The 16,456-nt window shown below is 43.1% G+C and overlaps 2 protein-coding genes across 5 annotated transcripts in view; one reads left to right on the top strand and one right to left on the bottom strand.

Annotated features, from left to right (window-relative positions):
- The window catches only part of LOC138975223 (lysosomal phospholipase A and acyltransferase-like), a 204,536-nt gene that overhangs the window by 58,769 nt on the left and 129,311 nt on the right, over nt 1–16,456 (bottom strand). The window lies entirely within an intron of this gene.
- Nucleotides 1–16,456, top strand: part of LOC138975217 (ubiquitin-protein ligase E3B-like) — a 46,184-nt gene that overhangs the window by 10,102 nt on the left and 19,626 nt on the right. For 2 of the 4 annotated variants that reach the window (XM_070347867.1, XM_070347868.1), the window contains exons 5-18: nt 774–830; nt 1,965–2,069; nt 3,032–3,131; nt 4,214–4,299; nt 6,405–6,487; nt 6,913–7,018; nt 8,268–8,388; nt 8,827–8,861; nt 9,995–10,024; nt 10,604–10,716; nt 11,856–12,001; nt 13,965–14,006; nt 15,272–15,427; nt 16,224–16,398. In XM_070347867.1, the coding sequence (XP_070203968.1) occupies nt 774–830; nt 1,965–2,069; nt 3,032–3,131; nt 4,214–4,299; nt 6,405–6,487; nt 6,913–7,018; nt 8,268–8,388; nt 8,827–8,861; nt 9,995–10,024; nt 10,604–10,716; nt 11,856–12,001; nt 13,965–14,006; nt 15,272–15,427; nt 16,224–16,398 (1,355 nt within the window). The remainder of the gene's footprint in view (nt 1–773; nt 831–1,964; nt 2,070–3,031; nt 3,132–4,213; nt 4,300–6,404; nt 6,488–6,912; nt 7,019–8,267; nt 8,389–8,826; nt 8,862–9,994; nt 10,025–10,603; nt 10,717–11,855; nt 12,002–13,964; nt 14,007–15,271; nt 15,428–16,223; nt 16,399–16,456) is intronic. The other 2 variants (XM_070347870.1, XM_070347869.1) reach the window with 1 other exon arrangement.

Below are 16,456 nucleotides of genomic sequence, written 5' to 3'. Positions count from 1 at the left end.
TAACGTCTGTATCAGTGCCCTATTGAGTGCAGTATTGCACCAACCTAGCATTGCTTTGGTAGTCCAGCATTCAATCTAGCGACAGGCTAGTCTATCCAGGTAGTCCAGCATTCAATCTGGCATTCAATCTAGGGACAGGCTAGTCTATCCAGGTAGTCCAGCATTCAATCTAGCGACAGGCTAAGGCTAGTCTATCCAGGTAGTCCAGCATTCAATCTAACGACAGTCGATCCAGGTAGTCCAGCATTCAATCTAGCGACAGTCTATCCAGGTAGTCCAGCATTCAATCTAGCGACAGTCTATCCAGGTAGTCCAGCATTCAATCTAGTGACAGGCTAGTCTATCCAGGTGTCTGATACCTGGGCTGATGTGCATGAAAAGGTTGCCAACTGACTGGGAGCCAGCCGCTGAGTCCGACTGGTTGAAATTGAGGTTTGTTTATGCTTTCAACCAGTCAGACCCCACGGCTGTCTCCCACTTGGTTGGGAACTTTCTCATGCACATCAACCCTGGTGCCTTGTAAGAAAAGGGAAGTAAACGGGTTGATGTAAACAAGAAGTTGAGTTTACTGGTAACTTGACTGTAAGACAGAGGCAGATAGTTGTCTCAGGGTTTTCTGTTTGTGTCTTTGTACATTTCTATTTAACTTTAAAGTCAACCTAGAAAGCGGTCCTTGTGATGCATTCTTTGTTCAGATTTACATTGCTGATGTGTGATTCATGGTGTGTTATTTATTATTTAATTAATTATGTTTGTGTGTGTTTTGTTTGCAGAGGTTCCAGTACCTATGCAGATTCATACTGGCTTCAATGGACTGTGAAAACATCAAGGTCAGGAGAAAGATCAAGATTTGCTGAATAATGAATAAAGGTTTATGGACTTACCAGACCTGGGAACCCATACGATTTCGCCGTATTTTGTACGCATGATTGTCTAGAATACAATCAGTACGATCAATGGAAAAAAATACGACAAGAAAAATTCGTAGACTACTTTTCTTCACAAGCGCATCCCAAAGCCCAGTGTTTTGACACATGATTACAGTTATTGTCAGTAAAGATCGAAAGGAGCATTTGTTTTAAATGTACTGGTATCCCTAATTTACGGTGTGACGGACGCGTGTGAAGCATTAATCTAAATGCTGTGTGGAGTCCGCTCATTTTTCTGAAAAGACGCCAATTTTGTTTGAGAATACTCCAAGAGCAAGACAGGGGTTCCCAGGTCTGACTTAAACACATGGGATTAGATATCAGCTAAGGCAGCGACAGTAAAACCTGTATAAAATTGTGAATTACATAGAAAGACAGGCATCCTGTTGAGTGGTTGTTGGCGGGAAATGGTAGCCAGGCAGGTTAGATTGTATCTGTTGGGTTAAACAAACTTTTATTCAGAATTTCTTTGCATGAACAGTTTGAAACACACAGCTAGGACACGCACTCAAGCAAATGCTTATATCACGTGATTAGATTCTTCTTCTTCTTCCCATGGGGGACCGGATCCAATTTCTTGAATGTTGAAGGTCCCGCGGTGATGTCCATACACTGTTGATTGTATCTGTTGTGCCTACAGGATTTAATTTATGGTTAACTTCAAGTTCAACCTGGGAGAATCTATAAATAAACACGGTCTGTCTGTCTGTTTGTTATCTAGGCTTAGCAACAGTTGCACCAGTTGTGATTAAAACCTCTCAGTAGGTCCATTGTGGCTGGACTTCAGTCTAGGTTTAGGGTAGTCAAAGTTGGTGTGACGTCTGCTCACTGAACGCTATCCCCAGGGTTAGCAGCCCGAGTGTCCTTGAGGAAATTTGCCAAGGAAAGTTAGCAAGATATATCAAATTTGAGACATGTTTTCCATAAATTTGTTTAGGTTTAAAGTGGGTGATGGGGTTAGGGCGGGGGGAGGGGGGGTGTTCGCTGTACGTTACCTGGTGTGATTATGATTTTGAGCCTTTGTCGTGGTTGCAGACGTGTTACGCATCACTGGCGATGACCAAGACCCACGTGCTGGCCTGGATCAGACAGCTGAAGGACGTACTGTGGTTGTGCTGCTCCAGTCTCAAGACACTCAGGGTACACTCATACCTCTTTGCACCAATCATCAATGTGGTTTTTGTGTGTGTGTCACAGTGTGTGTGTGTTGAAATAATGTGTTATTTCTTGTACATATTGGTGAAATTTACATTTATACATTAGACAAGAGGCGAAGCCTTCAAGGCTCACGTAAGAAATCGACAAACAGTAACACAAACTCAATCACTCCGTCACACATACACACACACACACACACACACACACAGTAAGCATAGGTGAAACTGTGCAAGAAAGCGAGACCCTGGATCTGCCAATTAGTCTCGGCCCGCTCACAATAACAATGACCGAGACTTTCAGTAATTCCTTTGCGTGACGTCTAACCCTCTTACGTCATAATGTGACGTCTTCAAATAGTTTCTATCACACACTTCAAACACTTTTGACCGAGACTAATCTTCTTATGCGAGCTTTATCCATATAGACTCGGAAATGTTAAAGTTTCTATCACACACACACGCACGCACGCACGCACGCACAGACAGACAAAAGTTAGCATCGCATAGGCTACACTTACGTGAGCCAAAAATAACAACAGGCCTATGGCTTAAAGTAGTCTCTTCAAAACAAGTAACAATTACAGATAAACTAGCAATCAACGCCCGGCTTCACTCGGGTTTTAGCTAAGCACAATGCAGGCAATTTGTACAATTCCAACCTCAGAGAAAATGAGGAAAAAAACAAAAGAATCAAAGACAATGTGAATTACTCCCTTTTGTTGACGGAAAAATCTAGTAGCCATACATTGAAGGCAAGTTGTTTATTGATAACTGCATAATCATAGCTGCATTAAGCTTTTTTCTCAGTTTTTACATTTTGCATACATAAAAAAAGCATATGGCAAACAGTCCGGTTATTACATAAGCAAAAATATTCACTCAATCTAAAACAAAAGTATCATCCTTGTAATTTTTGTCAAAATATGCATGGTTACGTGATTTCAGCCTGAAAACCATGCCGATCTCAAGTCCATCACAGTACACCTACGCATGTTGGTCACTTTCACCAGCACCACAAACTGGACGACTCTCAGGTTGAAAGCAGGTACGAATTTTGTGCTTAAGGCCACAAAAAAAAAGTTGTATGTTTCTGGTAACATGGCTACCAAAAATAGGGTAGGTAGGGATTTTTGTTTTTTTGGTTTTTTTTGTTTGTCAGGGTAGAAAATAACTATACAGTGACGCAAAGAGACTGGACTTACTATACCAAGAGAAAGACAACACATTACAAAACAAAAGGGATGCGGGGTTATCCCCCTTGTGTCGTCTGCCGTCTGTTACTTTTGTTTTGACGCTTTTTTTTATCTTTTTTTTTACAAATCCAATAAAAAAAAGTCTAGGGTCGGCGGGAATAAACTAGGTAGGGTCGGGTGACCAGAAACATACAACTTTTTGTGTGTGGCCAAAGTAGAGCCTGTCTGTAATGACCACAGAAGTGACTGACAAAAAGGGGTCATTCAAGACAGGTGGTTGCTATCGAAAGGCAACTTGTATGGAAACAAAATAATTGCCAGGGATCCTTTAGGACAGTGGTAGAGGGCGGTTGGTCATTATCAACATTGGGATGTGCACGTTAAAGATCCCACGATTGACAAAAGGGTCTTTCCTGGCAAAATTGTATAGGCATAGATAAAAATGTCCACCAAAATACCCGTGTGACTTGGAATAATAGGCCCGAAAAGTAGGATATGCGCCGAAATGGCTGCGATCTGCTGGCCGATGTGAATGCGTGATGTATTGTGAAAAAAATTCCATCTCACACGGCATCAATAAATCCCTGCGCCTTGAATATGTGCGCGATATATAAATTGCATAAAAAAAAAATTATAAAAAAATCCCTGCGCTTAGAACTGTACCCACGGAATACGCGTGATATAAGCCTCATATTGATTGATTGATTGATCAAGTGGTGGTCATCGGGGCAGGTGCGACTGTACTTATATTTGTGTGAGAAACAAAAGGACGTAAGCACTCTAAATGCATACATGTGCAACAAGAGTAGGTGCAAATTATGCGGAACCGTTCTCCTATTACCTGAGAGAATAACAAGCATTGAAATTATCAAGCAACTTTCATCCTCGATTCATTTCAATACATTTCTGTGATTTATGTCTGTGTGTGACACAGGTGAGCAGTTTCTTGTGGGCCTGACACAGGTGTGTAACAACGTGATGGGACACCTCAACACCAGGGGACTGTACCCAGTGCTGGAGGTGGGTACAACATTAACACTTTAATCATATTCAATACCTATACATGCACAGCCTGGCGGTCACCTCAACACCAGGGGACTGTACCCAGTGCTGGAGGTGGGCACAACATTAACACTTTAATCATATTCAATACCTATACATGCACAGCCTGGCGGTCACCTCAACACCAGGGGACTGTACCCAGTGCTGGAGGTGGGTACAACATTAACACTTTAATCATATTCAATACCTATACATGCACAGCCTGGCGGTCACCTCAACACCAGGGGACTGTACCCAGTGCTGGAGGTGGGTACAACATTAACACTTTAATCATATTCAATACCTATACATGCACAGCCTGGTGGTCACCTCAACACCAGGGGACTGTACCCAGTGCTGGAGGTGGGTACAACATTAACACTTTAATCATATTCAATACCTATACATGCACAGCCTGGGGGTCACCTCAACACCAGGGGACTGTACCCAGTGCTGGAGGTGGGTACACAGGGTTCGTACAGAGTCCTTGAACCCTGGAAAACTCCTTGAAAATTGGAAAACCTTTTCCAGGCCTTGAAAAGTGCTTGAAAATAGAGTTTTGTTAAATAGTCATTGAAAAGTACTTGATTTTTCCAAATTGTTGCCTATACATTTCGTCAGCAGCTTGTCTTATTTAAAAAAAAAATGCAACCCCCTTTTTTTCGTCAAATACAGTACACACATTTTGGGAGAATAAAAGATCGAGTGAAAACGAAAGCAGACGAACTAACTATTACTAGTCACCCGTAGTTGCTTCCCTTCCCGGAAGTTGGCAAGGGAAACAACTACGGAATGACTAATAGTTTGCAGACGCGGAGAACCGCATTAATTTGGGGAAAATCATGTCCTTGAAAAGCATTTATTTGGTCCTGGAAATGTCCTTGAAAACTCCTTGAATTGTATCAGCTCTGCCCTGCAGGAACCCTGGGTACAACATTAACACTTTAATCATATTCAATACCTATACATGCACAGCCTGGCGGTCACCTCAACACCAGGGGACTGTACCCAGTGCTGGAGGTGGGTACAACATTAACACTTTAATCATATTCAATACCTATACATGCACAGCCTGGCGGTCACCTCAACACCAGGGGACTGTACCCAGTGCTGGAGGTGGGTACAACATTAACACTTTAATCATATTCAATACCTATACATGCACAGCCTGGCGGTCACCTCAACACCAGGGGACTGTACCCAGTGCTGGAGGTGGGTACAACATTAACACTTAAATGTAATACTGATACATGCGCAGTCTGGCCTTATGACCTTATGATTCATTTTCTACTGCTGATACGTTGAAGCCACAGAGACAAACTTCATTCTCAAAATTCTCTGTTACTTCCTCGGGAGACATGCAGAAGAAGCGACAGAATTGTTTTTGTGCCTCGTTATTCATGTTATGTCCTCTTTTCAAACCTTGCTTGTCTTTTGAAATCAGAGATTTTACTTTGAAAGAGATGGTCAAAAAGAGACATCTTGTTTTTATAACATGTGTTTTTAAGGCACTGTCCTTCCCGTCAAGTCAGTATTGGTCACCACCTCTGGTCTTTTTCATGGGATAAGACGTTCCCTCCACTGGGTCACATACCAAACTTCAAGATCCGGACTGCTCTTTGTAACTACTGAGAATTTGTTTATGGATTGATTTTGCAAATTGATCCTTGTGCCAGTTAAGAAATCAATTCATTAAAAAAAATTCCACTCTGCAGAGGAAAACCCCAGATTGTTGATTGTTCGTATGTGCCCAAGTGGAAGGATTGCCTTGTCCAGTGTGAAGGCCAAGTCTGAGATCGTGAGTCAATTTGTTTCCTGTGTGGGGGGGGGGGGGGGGGGGGGGGTGTCACAGGGTGTTTGTGTGTGTTTATGAAATCTTGCATTGCCTATTTTCGAATGAAGGCTTGCATAGTAATGCTGTCTTCAAAATTAATTGTCTTACATGCTTTTCTTTGATTCGAAGAGAAATCTTGTTTCAGGCAAAACTTGCTTTTTAGTTCTTTGCTGGTCAAAGTGAAATGTGCAAAATATAATCATTTTGTTGGAATAAAAAGCTGTGTGTTCATGTGTATGTGTTGCTTCAGACTCTGCTGACCAAGGGACTGGTGCGGTCCAAGCCAGTGTTCAGCAAGGCCACACTGACCGCTATCCTGACCATCGCTATCAGGTCAGCATGTTTTCTTATACAGTGAAACCTCTCTTTTTAGCCCACAACAATACCAGCATGCATCTCCCGAAATGGGCGTATGGCTGCCTAAATGGCGGTGTAAAATCGGTCATTCATGTGAAGAAAAACAAGAGTTTCAGCCCGTGAAGGCAGAAGAAGACCCTCATTCTCTCTGGTGTTTTGTAGCATCACTCGGAGAAGGTATTCATGTCCCACCACTGTGTCACAGCTGTGGCACTTAAAAGCTGTCAGTCATTCTGCTTGAAGTGCCAGTGTCTTTTTAACCGAAACACATGCATCACTTGGAAGTGCATCACTTGGAAGTGCATCACTTGGAAGTGCAACTTCAGCAATGGGATCATAAAGCAAGTTTCCTTCTGTTCGTATTGCAATATTGTTAACTTTTTATGTGTTTTGTTTTGCAGACCTTTGCTGGGTGCCAACTTCTCTGAGAACTTGCTGAACGTGTTTCTGCTGCACATTCTGTCCGTGCCGGCCCTTGTTCAGCACATGTCCAACATTGCGCCAGAGGTAAATTCATCTGTACTTGGAAATTGTTTTCTTTTTTTTTGTCAGGACTGGTTGGTCCGGTGTCAGAATAATGTGACTGGGTGAGACATGAAGCCTGCGCTGCGACTTCTGTCGTGTGTGTGGCGCACTTTATATGTCAAAGCAGCACCGCCCTGATATGGCCCTTCGTGGTCGGCTGGGCGTTAAGCAAACAAACAAATGTGCATGAAATAGAATACAACAACAGCACCAGTAAAAAAGAAATAACAAATACACACTCACAAAAACACAAAAAGGGCCGTTGAACCCCCATTTTAAAATACTTACCCCCTCCCCCCCCCCCCCCCCAAATTAAAGACTCACTCCCATTTAAGACCATGTTTTCTCAGATTTTCTGTTCATAACCTCTGTATATTTCGACCCCCTTTCCAATCTTTTCATGGGGACTGTATCCAAGTACTTAACAAAGAAAATACATGTTCTCTGCATAGTTTCTATGAGACATTTTTGATGAGAGTGAAAGTAGTTGTCAGCGTTAAAGGCAGAGTCCTTCCACTTTGACACATACCAACAATCAACAACCGCATTGAATGATTCGACGGGCGCTGTGGCGTGGTGGTAAGACGTCGGCTTCCTAATCGGGAGGTCGTGAGTTCGAATCCGCCTGGTGGGTTAAGAGTGGAGATTTTTCCGATCTCCCAGGTTAACTTATGTGCAGACCTGCTAGTGACTTAACCCCCTTTGTGTGTACACGCAAGCACAAGACCAAGTGCGCACGGAAAAGATCCTGTAATCCATGTTGGAGTTCGGTGGGTTATGGAAACACGAAAATACCCAGCATGCCTACTCAACAAAAGCAGAGTGAACTGACTATGCTCTCAGAGTATAGTGTGGGGAACCCAAATGGGCAAACGAGCTCACACGTAACCAGAAAATTCTGGAACGCTGAAGAAGAAGAAGAAGAAGAATGATTCAGAATCCAAAAATAAAATGGTTGTGAGTATTTTGCTTAGTTTGTACTGTGGAACCCCTCTTTTTTACGGCCTATTCAGAAATGTCCAAGTTTAGTTAAGATGATCTGATAAACGAAGGGAAGTAAGCGCTAACAATGCATCCAGCACATGTAATAGAGTAAGTGAGAGTTATTTGGAACCAGTCTCCTGGCACCTGAGAGAACAAAAAGCATTGAAAATGAACAAGCGACTTTTATCCTCGAGTAAAGGTGAATTCACCACAATTTCTGTGAAACATGTGTGGTGTGTGTTTGCAGTGCACAGAGCTGCTGGTGACGCACCGAGTGTTCCGTCGCTGTCTTGAGCTGTTGACCTGCGAGCAGAGCACTCGCATCATCTTCAACACACTGGAGGGAAACTATGCTCTCTGTCTAATGGGTATGGTGTGTGAGTGTGAGTGCGTGTGTGTGTGTGTGTGTGTGTGTGTGTGTGTGTGTGTGTGTGTGTGTGTGTGTGTGTGTGTGTGTGCGAGCATAGCACTCACATCGTCTTCAACACTCTGGAGGGAAACTGTGCTCTCTGTCTCATGGGTATGGTGTGTGTGTGTGTGTCTATCTGTCTGTCAGTGTGTGTGTGTGTGTGTCTCTGTCTGTCCACCTCTGTCTGTCTGTCTGTGTGTCAGTGTGTGTGCATATGTAGATGCATGTGTCTACTATCTCCCTATCTCCCGCTGTATCTCTCCCCCTTTTGTATTTGCATTTAAACAAGAGAACATTTGTGGTTGTCCTTCCCCCTCTTATTCTCCCCCCCCCCTCCCTCAACACAAACATATGAGGGAATCTTGTGTAATGACTTGGCTTCTTTCTTCTTTTCCAGCAAATCTCATTCAGTTAGGATACAAAGAATTAGAGGTGAGTTCCCATTTGTCATGTTCATGATACTTAGCAAGTCAGTGGATATTTGTACAGACTCCAATTTGAACTAAACTCCAAAAGGGTGGGTTCAACACTCGGTCAGTAGAGCTCTGGATTTGTAACAAGTTCATGGGCTGCGACATGGACATGCGTGAGAGCTCGTATGCAGATACACACATATTAATGTGTGAGCGCATGCATACATTAATGTGTGTGTATCTGCATACGAGCTCTCACGCATGTCCATGTCGCAGCCCATGAACTTGTTACATGAACTAAACTCCAAAAGGGTGGGTTCAACACTCGGTCAGTAGAGCTCTGGATTTGTAACAAGTTCATGGGCTGCGACATGGACATGCGTGAGAGCTCATATGCAGATACACACACATTAATGTATGCATGCGCTCACACACACAAACACACACACACACACACAAACACACACACACACACACACACACACACACACTCATACACACACACAAACACACACGCACACACACACACACACACACTCACAGACTCACACGCTCAGACACACACATATCAACAATGACAAGCTTTAACATTATTCATTATTTTGAATTGCTTTGACCGAGATCCTGTGGGATAAAATATCATCCATTATTGGGCACAGTTCTTCCGGTATAAACGATTGGGCTCACCATCCCAAATCTGGCCAGGGTTTTACGTGGAATAATGCCATTCCTCCACTTGAACACATACTAAAAATCAACAATGGGGGTGCTGTATGGACATGGTGGGAATTTTTGTTGCATGATTTAATTTCTCAACAGACACTATCGGCAATGTGTGGCATGAATTCATCCAAAATAAAGTCACTCTGCACAGAAAGCAGTCAGGATGTTGATATTTGGTATGTGTCCAAATGGAAGGATGTTGATATTTGGTATGTGTCCAAATGGAAGGATGTTGATATTTGGTATGTGTCCAAATGGAAGGATGTTGCACTTGCGCTCGGAAGCGAGAGGTTGCGAGTTCGACCCTGGGTCAGGGCGTTAGCTGGAGAAGCATATGTGAGACTTTCAGGGCTGCACTAAGGCATAGGAAGAGATTGAGTGATTGGCATTTACGGAATCAATGGCATTTGTTTCTCTATCTCTTTGCAGGGTTTGGTTGAAAACACAACAGATTTTATGGTGAGTATCTTGGGCAGTTTTGGACTGATTGCCACATTTTACTTTGAGAATACATTTGAATCTGTCAATAACAACCAGCTAAGGACCGATCAAAAGTGGTCCTATAGGCAGGGGGTCACTATGGAAAGGTGAATTGAAATTGGACAAAACTCTTAAAAGTCAGAAATCTGGAGGTCTTGGGGGGGGGGGGGGGGGGGGTGGGGGAGGAGGTGGGAGGTGTCGGAGGCGGGCCGTGGACCATTGTTGTGGGTGTTTTGTTACATCTGTGTGCAATCTACTTGTTAAAATTTCATACGCACATCACGATGTGAATTCTGTATCTACGCACACAAGAGTGTGGGTGTGCGTGTGCATGCATGCGGGAATGTGAGTGTGTTTGTTTATTCATGAGTGGGTGTGTTTGTTAGAGAGAGATATAAAAAGAGAGAGAGAAATTGGGTGAGCACATTGTATTTTGTTATATCTCAATCCATTGATGATGTATCTCAATACAAAATATTCATAGTGTGCTACACATGGTTGTAGTCAAGTCCTAAATCGCTTTTTGTTACAATTTGATACACACATCTTGTGCTGCAGACTGTGATGATCCGACTGCTGGAGAAATGCAAGGCGTACGTTCAGAACAAACGCTCCAACCTGACTCACTGGCACCCTGTGCTGGGATGGTTCTCACAGCGAACAAACCAGAGGTCAGTTGCACATAGTTACAAGGTGGGGGGGGAGGGGGGGAGGTAAGTTTGAGACTGTCACAAGGGTGGGGGAGGGAGGGGAGGGAGAGTTTCTATCTGTCTCTGTAGTTTGTGTGTGTGGGTGTCAGTATGTGTGGATGTCAGAATGTGTGGGTGTCAGTATGTATGGGTGTCAGTATGTGTGGATGTCAGTATGTGTGGATGTCAGTATGTGTGGATGTCAGTATGTGTGGATGTCAGTATGTATGGATGTCAGTATGTATGGATGTCAGTATGTGTGGGTGACAGTATGTGTGGATGTCAGTATGTGTGGGTGACAGTATGTATGGATGTCAGTATGTATGGATGTCAGTATGTGTGGGTGACAGTATGTGTGGATGTCAGTATGTGTGGGTGACAGTATGTGTGGATGTCAGTATGTGTGGGTGACAGTATGTGTGGGTGACAGTATGTGTGGGTGACAGTATGTATGGATGTCAGTATGTGTGGGTGACAGTATGTGTGGATGTCAGTATGTATGGGTGTCAGAATGTGTGGGTGTCAGTATGTGTGGATGTCAGTATGTATGGGTGTCAGAATGTGTGGATGTCAGTATGTATGGATGTCAGTATGTGTGGGTGACAGTATGTGTGGATGTCAGTATGTGTGGGTGACAGTATGTGTGGATGTCAGTATGTGTGGATGTCAGTATGTGTGGGTAGCAGTATGTGTGGGTGTTAGTATGTGTGGATGTCAGTATGTGTGGGTGTCAGTATGTGTGGATGTCAGTATGTGTGGATGTCAGTATGTGTGGATGTCAGTATGTGTGGATGTCAGTATGTGTGGGTGTCAGTATGTGTGGATGTCAGTATGTGTGGATGTCAGTATGTGTGGATGTCAGTATGTGTGGATGTCAGTATGTGTGGATGTCAGTATGTATGGGTGTCAGAATGTGTGGGTGTCAGTATGTGTGGATGTCAGTATGTATGGGTGTCAGAATGTGTGGATGTCAGTATGTGTGGGTGTCAGTATGTGTGGGTGTCAGTATGTGTGTGAATGTGTGTTTATGAGTCATAAAAAGTGTGTCTATAATTCATTGTTTCGTAAACCTACGTAGCCAAGTTGAAGTGGTTGCCTGAAACAAGCAAGACTATGTGCAGGTTGCACGAGGCGATGCCGTTCGTGGTCCTGCAACTGCAGCTGCTGTGGAGCGAGCGCATGATTCGGTTGCTGTTCACCGCCCTGCTGGAGTACGTTCAGCTCAACACAGCGCCCTCTGGCAACAAGGCGTCGTCTCCGTCCAAAAGTGAGTGCAGGGAGTGACTGTGGACAGGTCTGATTAGGTACCACCCACAGGGTTCCATTTACTGCAGTGGAACCCCCCTTTTACGACCCTCAAACTGTGAGACAATCAGGTCTTACAATGGAGGGAGTTTTAAAATGGAGGTAAATTTACAGAGGCTGTGAACAGAACATCTGAGAAAGGATGGTCTTAGAATGGAGGAAGTCTTAAATCATGGGGTCTTGAAAGGGGGTTCCACTGTAATGACCCATTGGCACCCAGTGTAATATTGTAATAAATGTTTTGGTTTTAAAATTATCAAGGATTTGTGATTTTAGTTATTGTCGTCATAACTGATGTCTGATACATATATAATTCTTACTGATACTTCTATACTGTTTATTTTACGCATATGTACAATTGATGGTTAAACAGGTTTTGTTAAGGAGGAGCATGCTTGTGCGTGTGTGCTGTTGTGGGTTTTGTGTGGGGAATGCGTGCGTGAGCGTGCGTGTGACTGAGATTGCAAGCGATGTTTGGAAGGGCGTGTATGGATTGATTGATTGTACTCTGGCCAAAACATGTCCCTAGTGTACTGCACATGGTTGAAATAAAGTCTTATGTCTTATGTCTTATAACATCTAGCAATGACCCATTGGCACATAACATCTAGCAATGACCCATTGGCACATAACATCTAGCAATGACCCATTGGCACATAACATCTAGCAATGACCCATTGGCACATAACATCTAGCAGTGACCCATTGGCAGATAACATCTAGCAGTGACCCATTGGCACATAACATCTAGCAATGACCCATTGGCACATGACATCTAGCAATGACCCATTGGCACATAACATCTAGCAATGACCCATTGGCACATAACATCTAGTATTGACCCATTGGCACATAACATCTAGCAATGACCCATTGGCACATGACATCTAGCAATGACCCATTGGCACATAACATCTAGCAATGACCCATTGGCACATAACATCTAGCAATGACCCATTGGCACATAACATCTAGCAATGACCCATTGGCACATGACATCTAGCAATGACCCATTGGCACATAACATCTAGCAATGACCCATTGGCACATAACATCTAGCAGTGACCCATTGGCACATAACATCTAGCAATGACCCATTGGCACATGACATCTAGCAATGACCCATTGGCACATAACATCTAGCAATGATCCATTGGCACATACCATCTAGCAATGACCCATTGGCACATGACATCTAGCAATGACCCATTGGCACATAACATCTAGCAATGACCCATTGGCACATAACATCTAGCAATGACCCATTGGCACATGACATCTAGCAATGACCCATTGGCACATAACATCTAGCAATGACCCATTGGCACATAACATCTAGCAATGACCCATTGGCACATAACATCTAGCAATGACCCATTGGCACATAACATCTAGCAATGACCCATTGGCACATAACATCTAGCAATGACCCATTGGCACATAACATCTAGCAATGACCCATTGGCACATAACACCTGGAAATGACCCATAGGAATTTCGTTTAGCGAGTCAAATGGCACATCAAGATTTCTTACCACTGTGCCACCCTATGCACAGTTTCCAGCGCTTAAATTTGGACTGAGAAAAGCTAAAGCTCACACCAAACCGAGCACACATATGATTTGGTAACATATGGTATAGTTAGAAAATCCCAAGCTCATGTGGCTCAATATTGCACCATATAGCGCCTTTGGACACAATAATGTTTTGAGGGGCGTTGGAGAAGGGGGGACAACCCCTTGGCTACATCATGTGTAGATTGATATGGATGTTATATATTGCTTTTGTTGGATGTCTTAGAGAGTGTGTCATAGTTTGATTTTTTTGTTTCCTTAGCTTTTATCTCTTTTTGTGTGTGTATGTGTGTGTTTGCCTTTCCTCAATGTAAATGTACATTTACGCGTTTTTCTAATATCTGTGGCCAGAACATGAATGGGTGAATCCCTTTCACAGCTCCCCCTGTCGCAGTAAGTGAGAAGTTGAAGTTTTACACCCTCACGGCAAAGCCATTATAGGTGCATGTTCCCGGGTTTTACCCCGACTTTAGATGAGATACACAAGTGTATGAATCGTTGATGTTTGCTGTTATACCCTGTTTTCATATGATTAAAAGCAAAACTGTGCTTTTGATACTTGTTGGTTTATTTGCTTTTTGACTTATTTAGAGAATGGTGTTAATTCGTTTTGTTTCAACAGTTGTTCTTGTAGTTTATTCTTCAATGTTGTAAGGCGCTTAGAACTAACGTAGGATTCACACCATACAGGGAGGAAGTCTTAAAAGAGAGGTTCCACTGTATTGTTATTATTGCACTGGAACCTGCCTTAATGACTGCCTATTGATAACCAACACCTGCTCACAACGAGCCCAATAAATAAACCAGTCCCTTGGATGGTCCTTACTGACAGGTTTAGCTGTATGATGATGATCATCATCGTTGTCATTATGATCATCATCACCCCCCGCGGGTTAGGGGGAAGAATTTACCCGATGCTCCCCAGCATGTCGTAAGAGGCGACTAACGGATTCTGTTTCTCCTTTTACCCTTGTTAAGTGTTTCTTGTATAGAATATAGTCAATTTTTGTAAAGATTTTAGTCAAGCAGTATATAAGAAATGTTAAGTCCTTTGTACTGGAAACTTGCATTCTCCCAGTAAGGTACTGTACGTTGCAAGCCCCTGGAGCAAATTTTTGATTAGTGCTTTTGTGAACAAGAAACAATTAACAAGTGGCTCTATCCCATCTCCCCCCTTTCCCCGTCGCGATATAACCTTCGTGGTTGAAAACGATGTTAAACACCAAATAAAGAAAGAAAGAAAGAAAAGAGCCCAATAAATAAACCCCATTTTGTTAGTCCCTTGGATGGTCCTTACTGACAGGTTTAGCTGTATGATGATGATCATCATCGTTGTCATTATGATGATCATCATCGTTGTCATTATGATGATCATCATCGTTGTCATTATGATGATCATCATCGTTGTCATTATGATGATCATCATCGTTGTCATTATGATGATCATCATCGTTGTCATTATGATGATCATCATCGTTGTCATTATGATGATCATCATCGTTGTCATTATGATGATCATCATCATCGTTGTCATTATGATGATCATCATCGTTGTCATTATGATGATCATCATCATCGTTGTCATTATGATCATCATCATCGTTGTCATTATGATGATCATCATCGTTGTCATTATCTAACACTGTTGTGTCGTGCAGACATCCTGAAGAAGGCCCTGGAGAAGGCTTCGAGTAAGAGCAGTGGGCCCAAGATCAAGGTTGAGAGTTCTATTTCCATGCAGACCTGTCTGCCCTGCGCCCTCTACAGAACCACGCTGCACACACTCACTGAGCTCCGCATGGACATTCTCGGCGGTTAGTCTCCACATTTAACGCTTTTTTTCCCTTTTTTAAAGACACACACCTTAATTCCCTTTTTTCAAAAGCACACACCTTAAGTCAAAAGCACACACCTTAAGTCCCTTTTTTCAAAGGCACACACCTTAAGTCGCTTTTTTCAAAAGCACACACCTTAATGCCCTTTTTTTCAAAAGCGCAAACCTTAATGCCCTTTTTTTCAAAAGCGCAAACCTTAATGCCCTTTTTTTTTAAAGCACACACCTTAATGCCCTTTTTTTTTAAAGGCACACACCTTAATTCCCTTTTTTTAAAGACACACACCTTAATTCCCATGGAAATTTGCCCCCAATCCAAGAACAGAGAATGCGAATGTTCCAAACTGATTCTTGGCTGTCAGTCTCCACATTTTCTTTGATTTCAAAGACACTCTTTCCCATGGAAACGGATCACCCCACAATTCAAAACAGATGGACTGCTGACGTTCCAATGTCCAGAATCAAAAAGCAAGACAGGTTTGTTACTGGTACAAGATCGGAAACAAATTCCAGCATTATCATAAACATTACAGTATTGGATTCCATAACAAATGTTCACTCTTTGGTCTCTTTGTTGGAGTACACTTTCAGTACAAATGGCACTTTTTATGGACAGTCATAAAATGTGCTGTCTCTTAAATAACGTTTACTCTGTGACATGATGTGTATTCTGTCTCTGACATTATGTGTCCTCTGTGACATGATGTGTATTCTGTCTCTGACATTATGTGTCCTCTGTGACATGATGTGTATTCTGTCTAACATGATGTGTGCAGGTCTGAGCTACACGGAGACGCTGTTGCCGATCCTGTGGCGCTTCCTGTGCGACCTGGGGCCGAGCTGCGGCCTCAAGACATTCCTGGAGCTCCTGGCACAGGCACCCAACTCCACCATCCACCCCATCTTCTCCCTCCTCACCCTCTTCTGTGAGACTGCCAGCCACCTCATCACGTACGTCTTTACCTTTCATTGTGTGTGTGTGTGTGTGAGTGGGGGTGTGTGTGTGGGA

Source organism: Littorina saxatilis, linkage group LG9 (genome assembly GCF_037325665.1).
Source record: "Littorina saxatilis isolate snail1 linkage group LG9, US_GU_Lsax_2.0, whole genome shotgun sequence".
Lineage (NCBI taxonomy): Eukaryota > Metazoa > Mollusca > Gastropoda > Littorinimorpha > Littorinidae > Littorina > Littorina saxatilis.
Note: the sequence above shows the minus strand (reverse complement) of the source record. Positions and strands in the feature narration are given on the sequence as shown.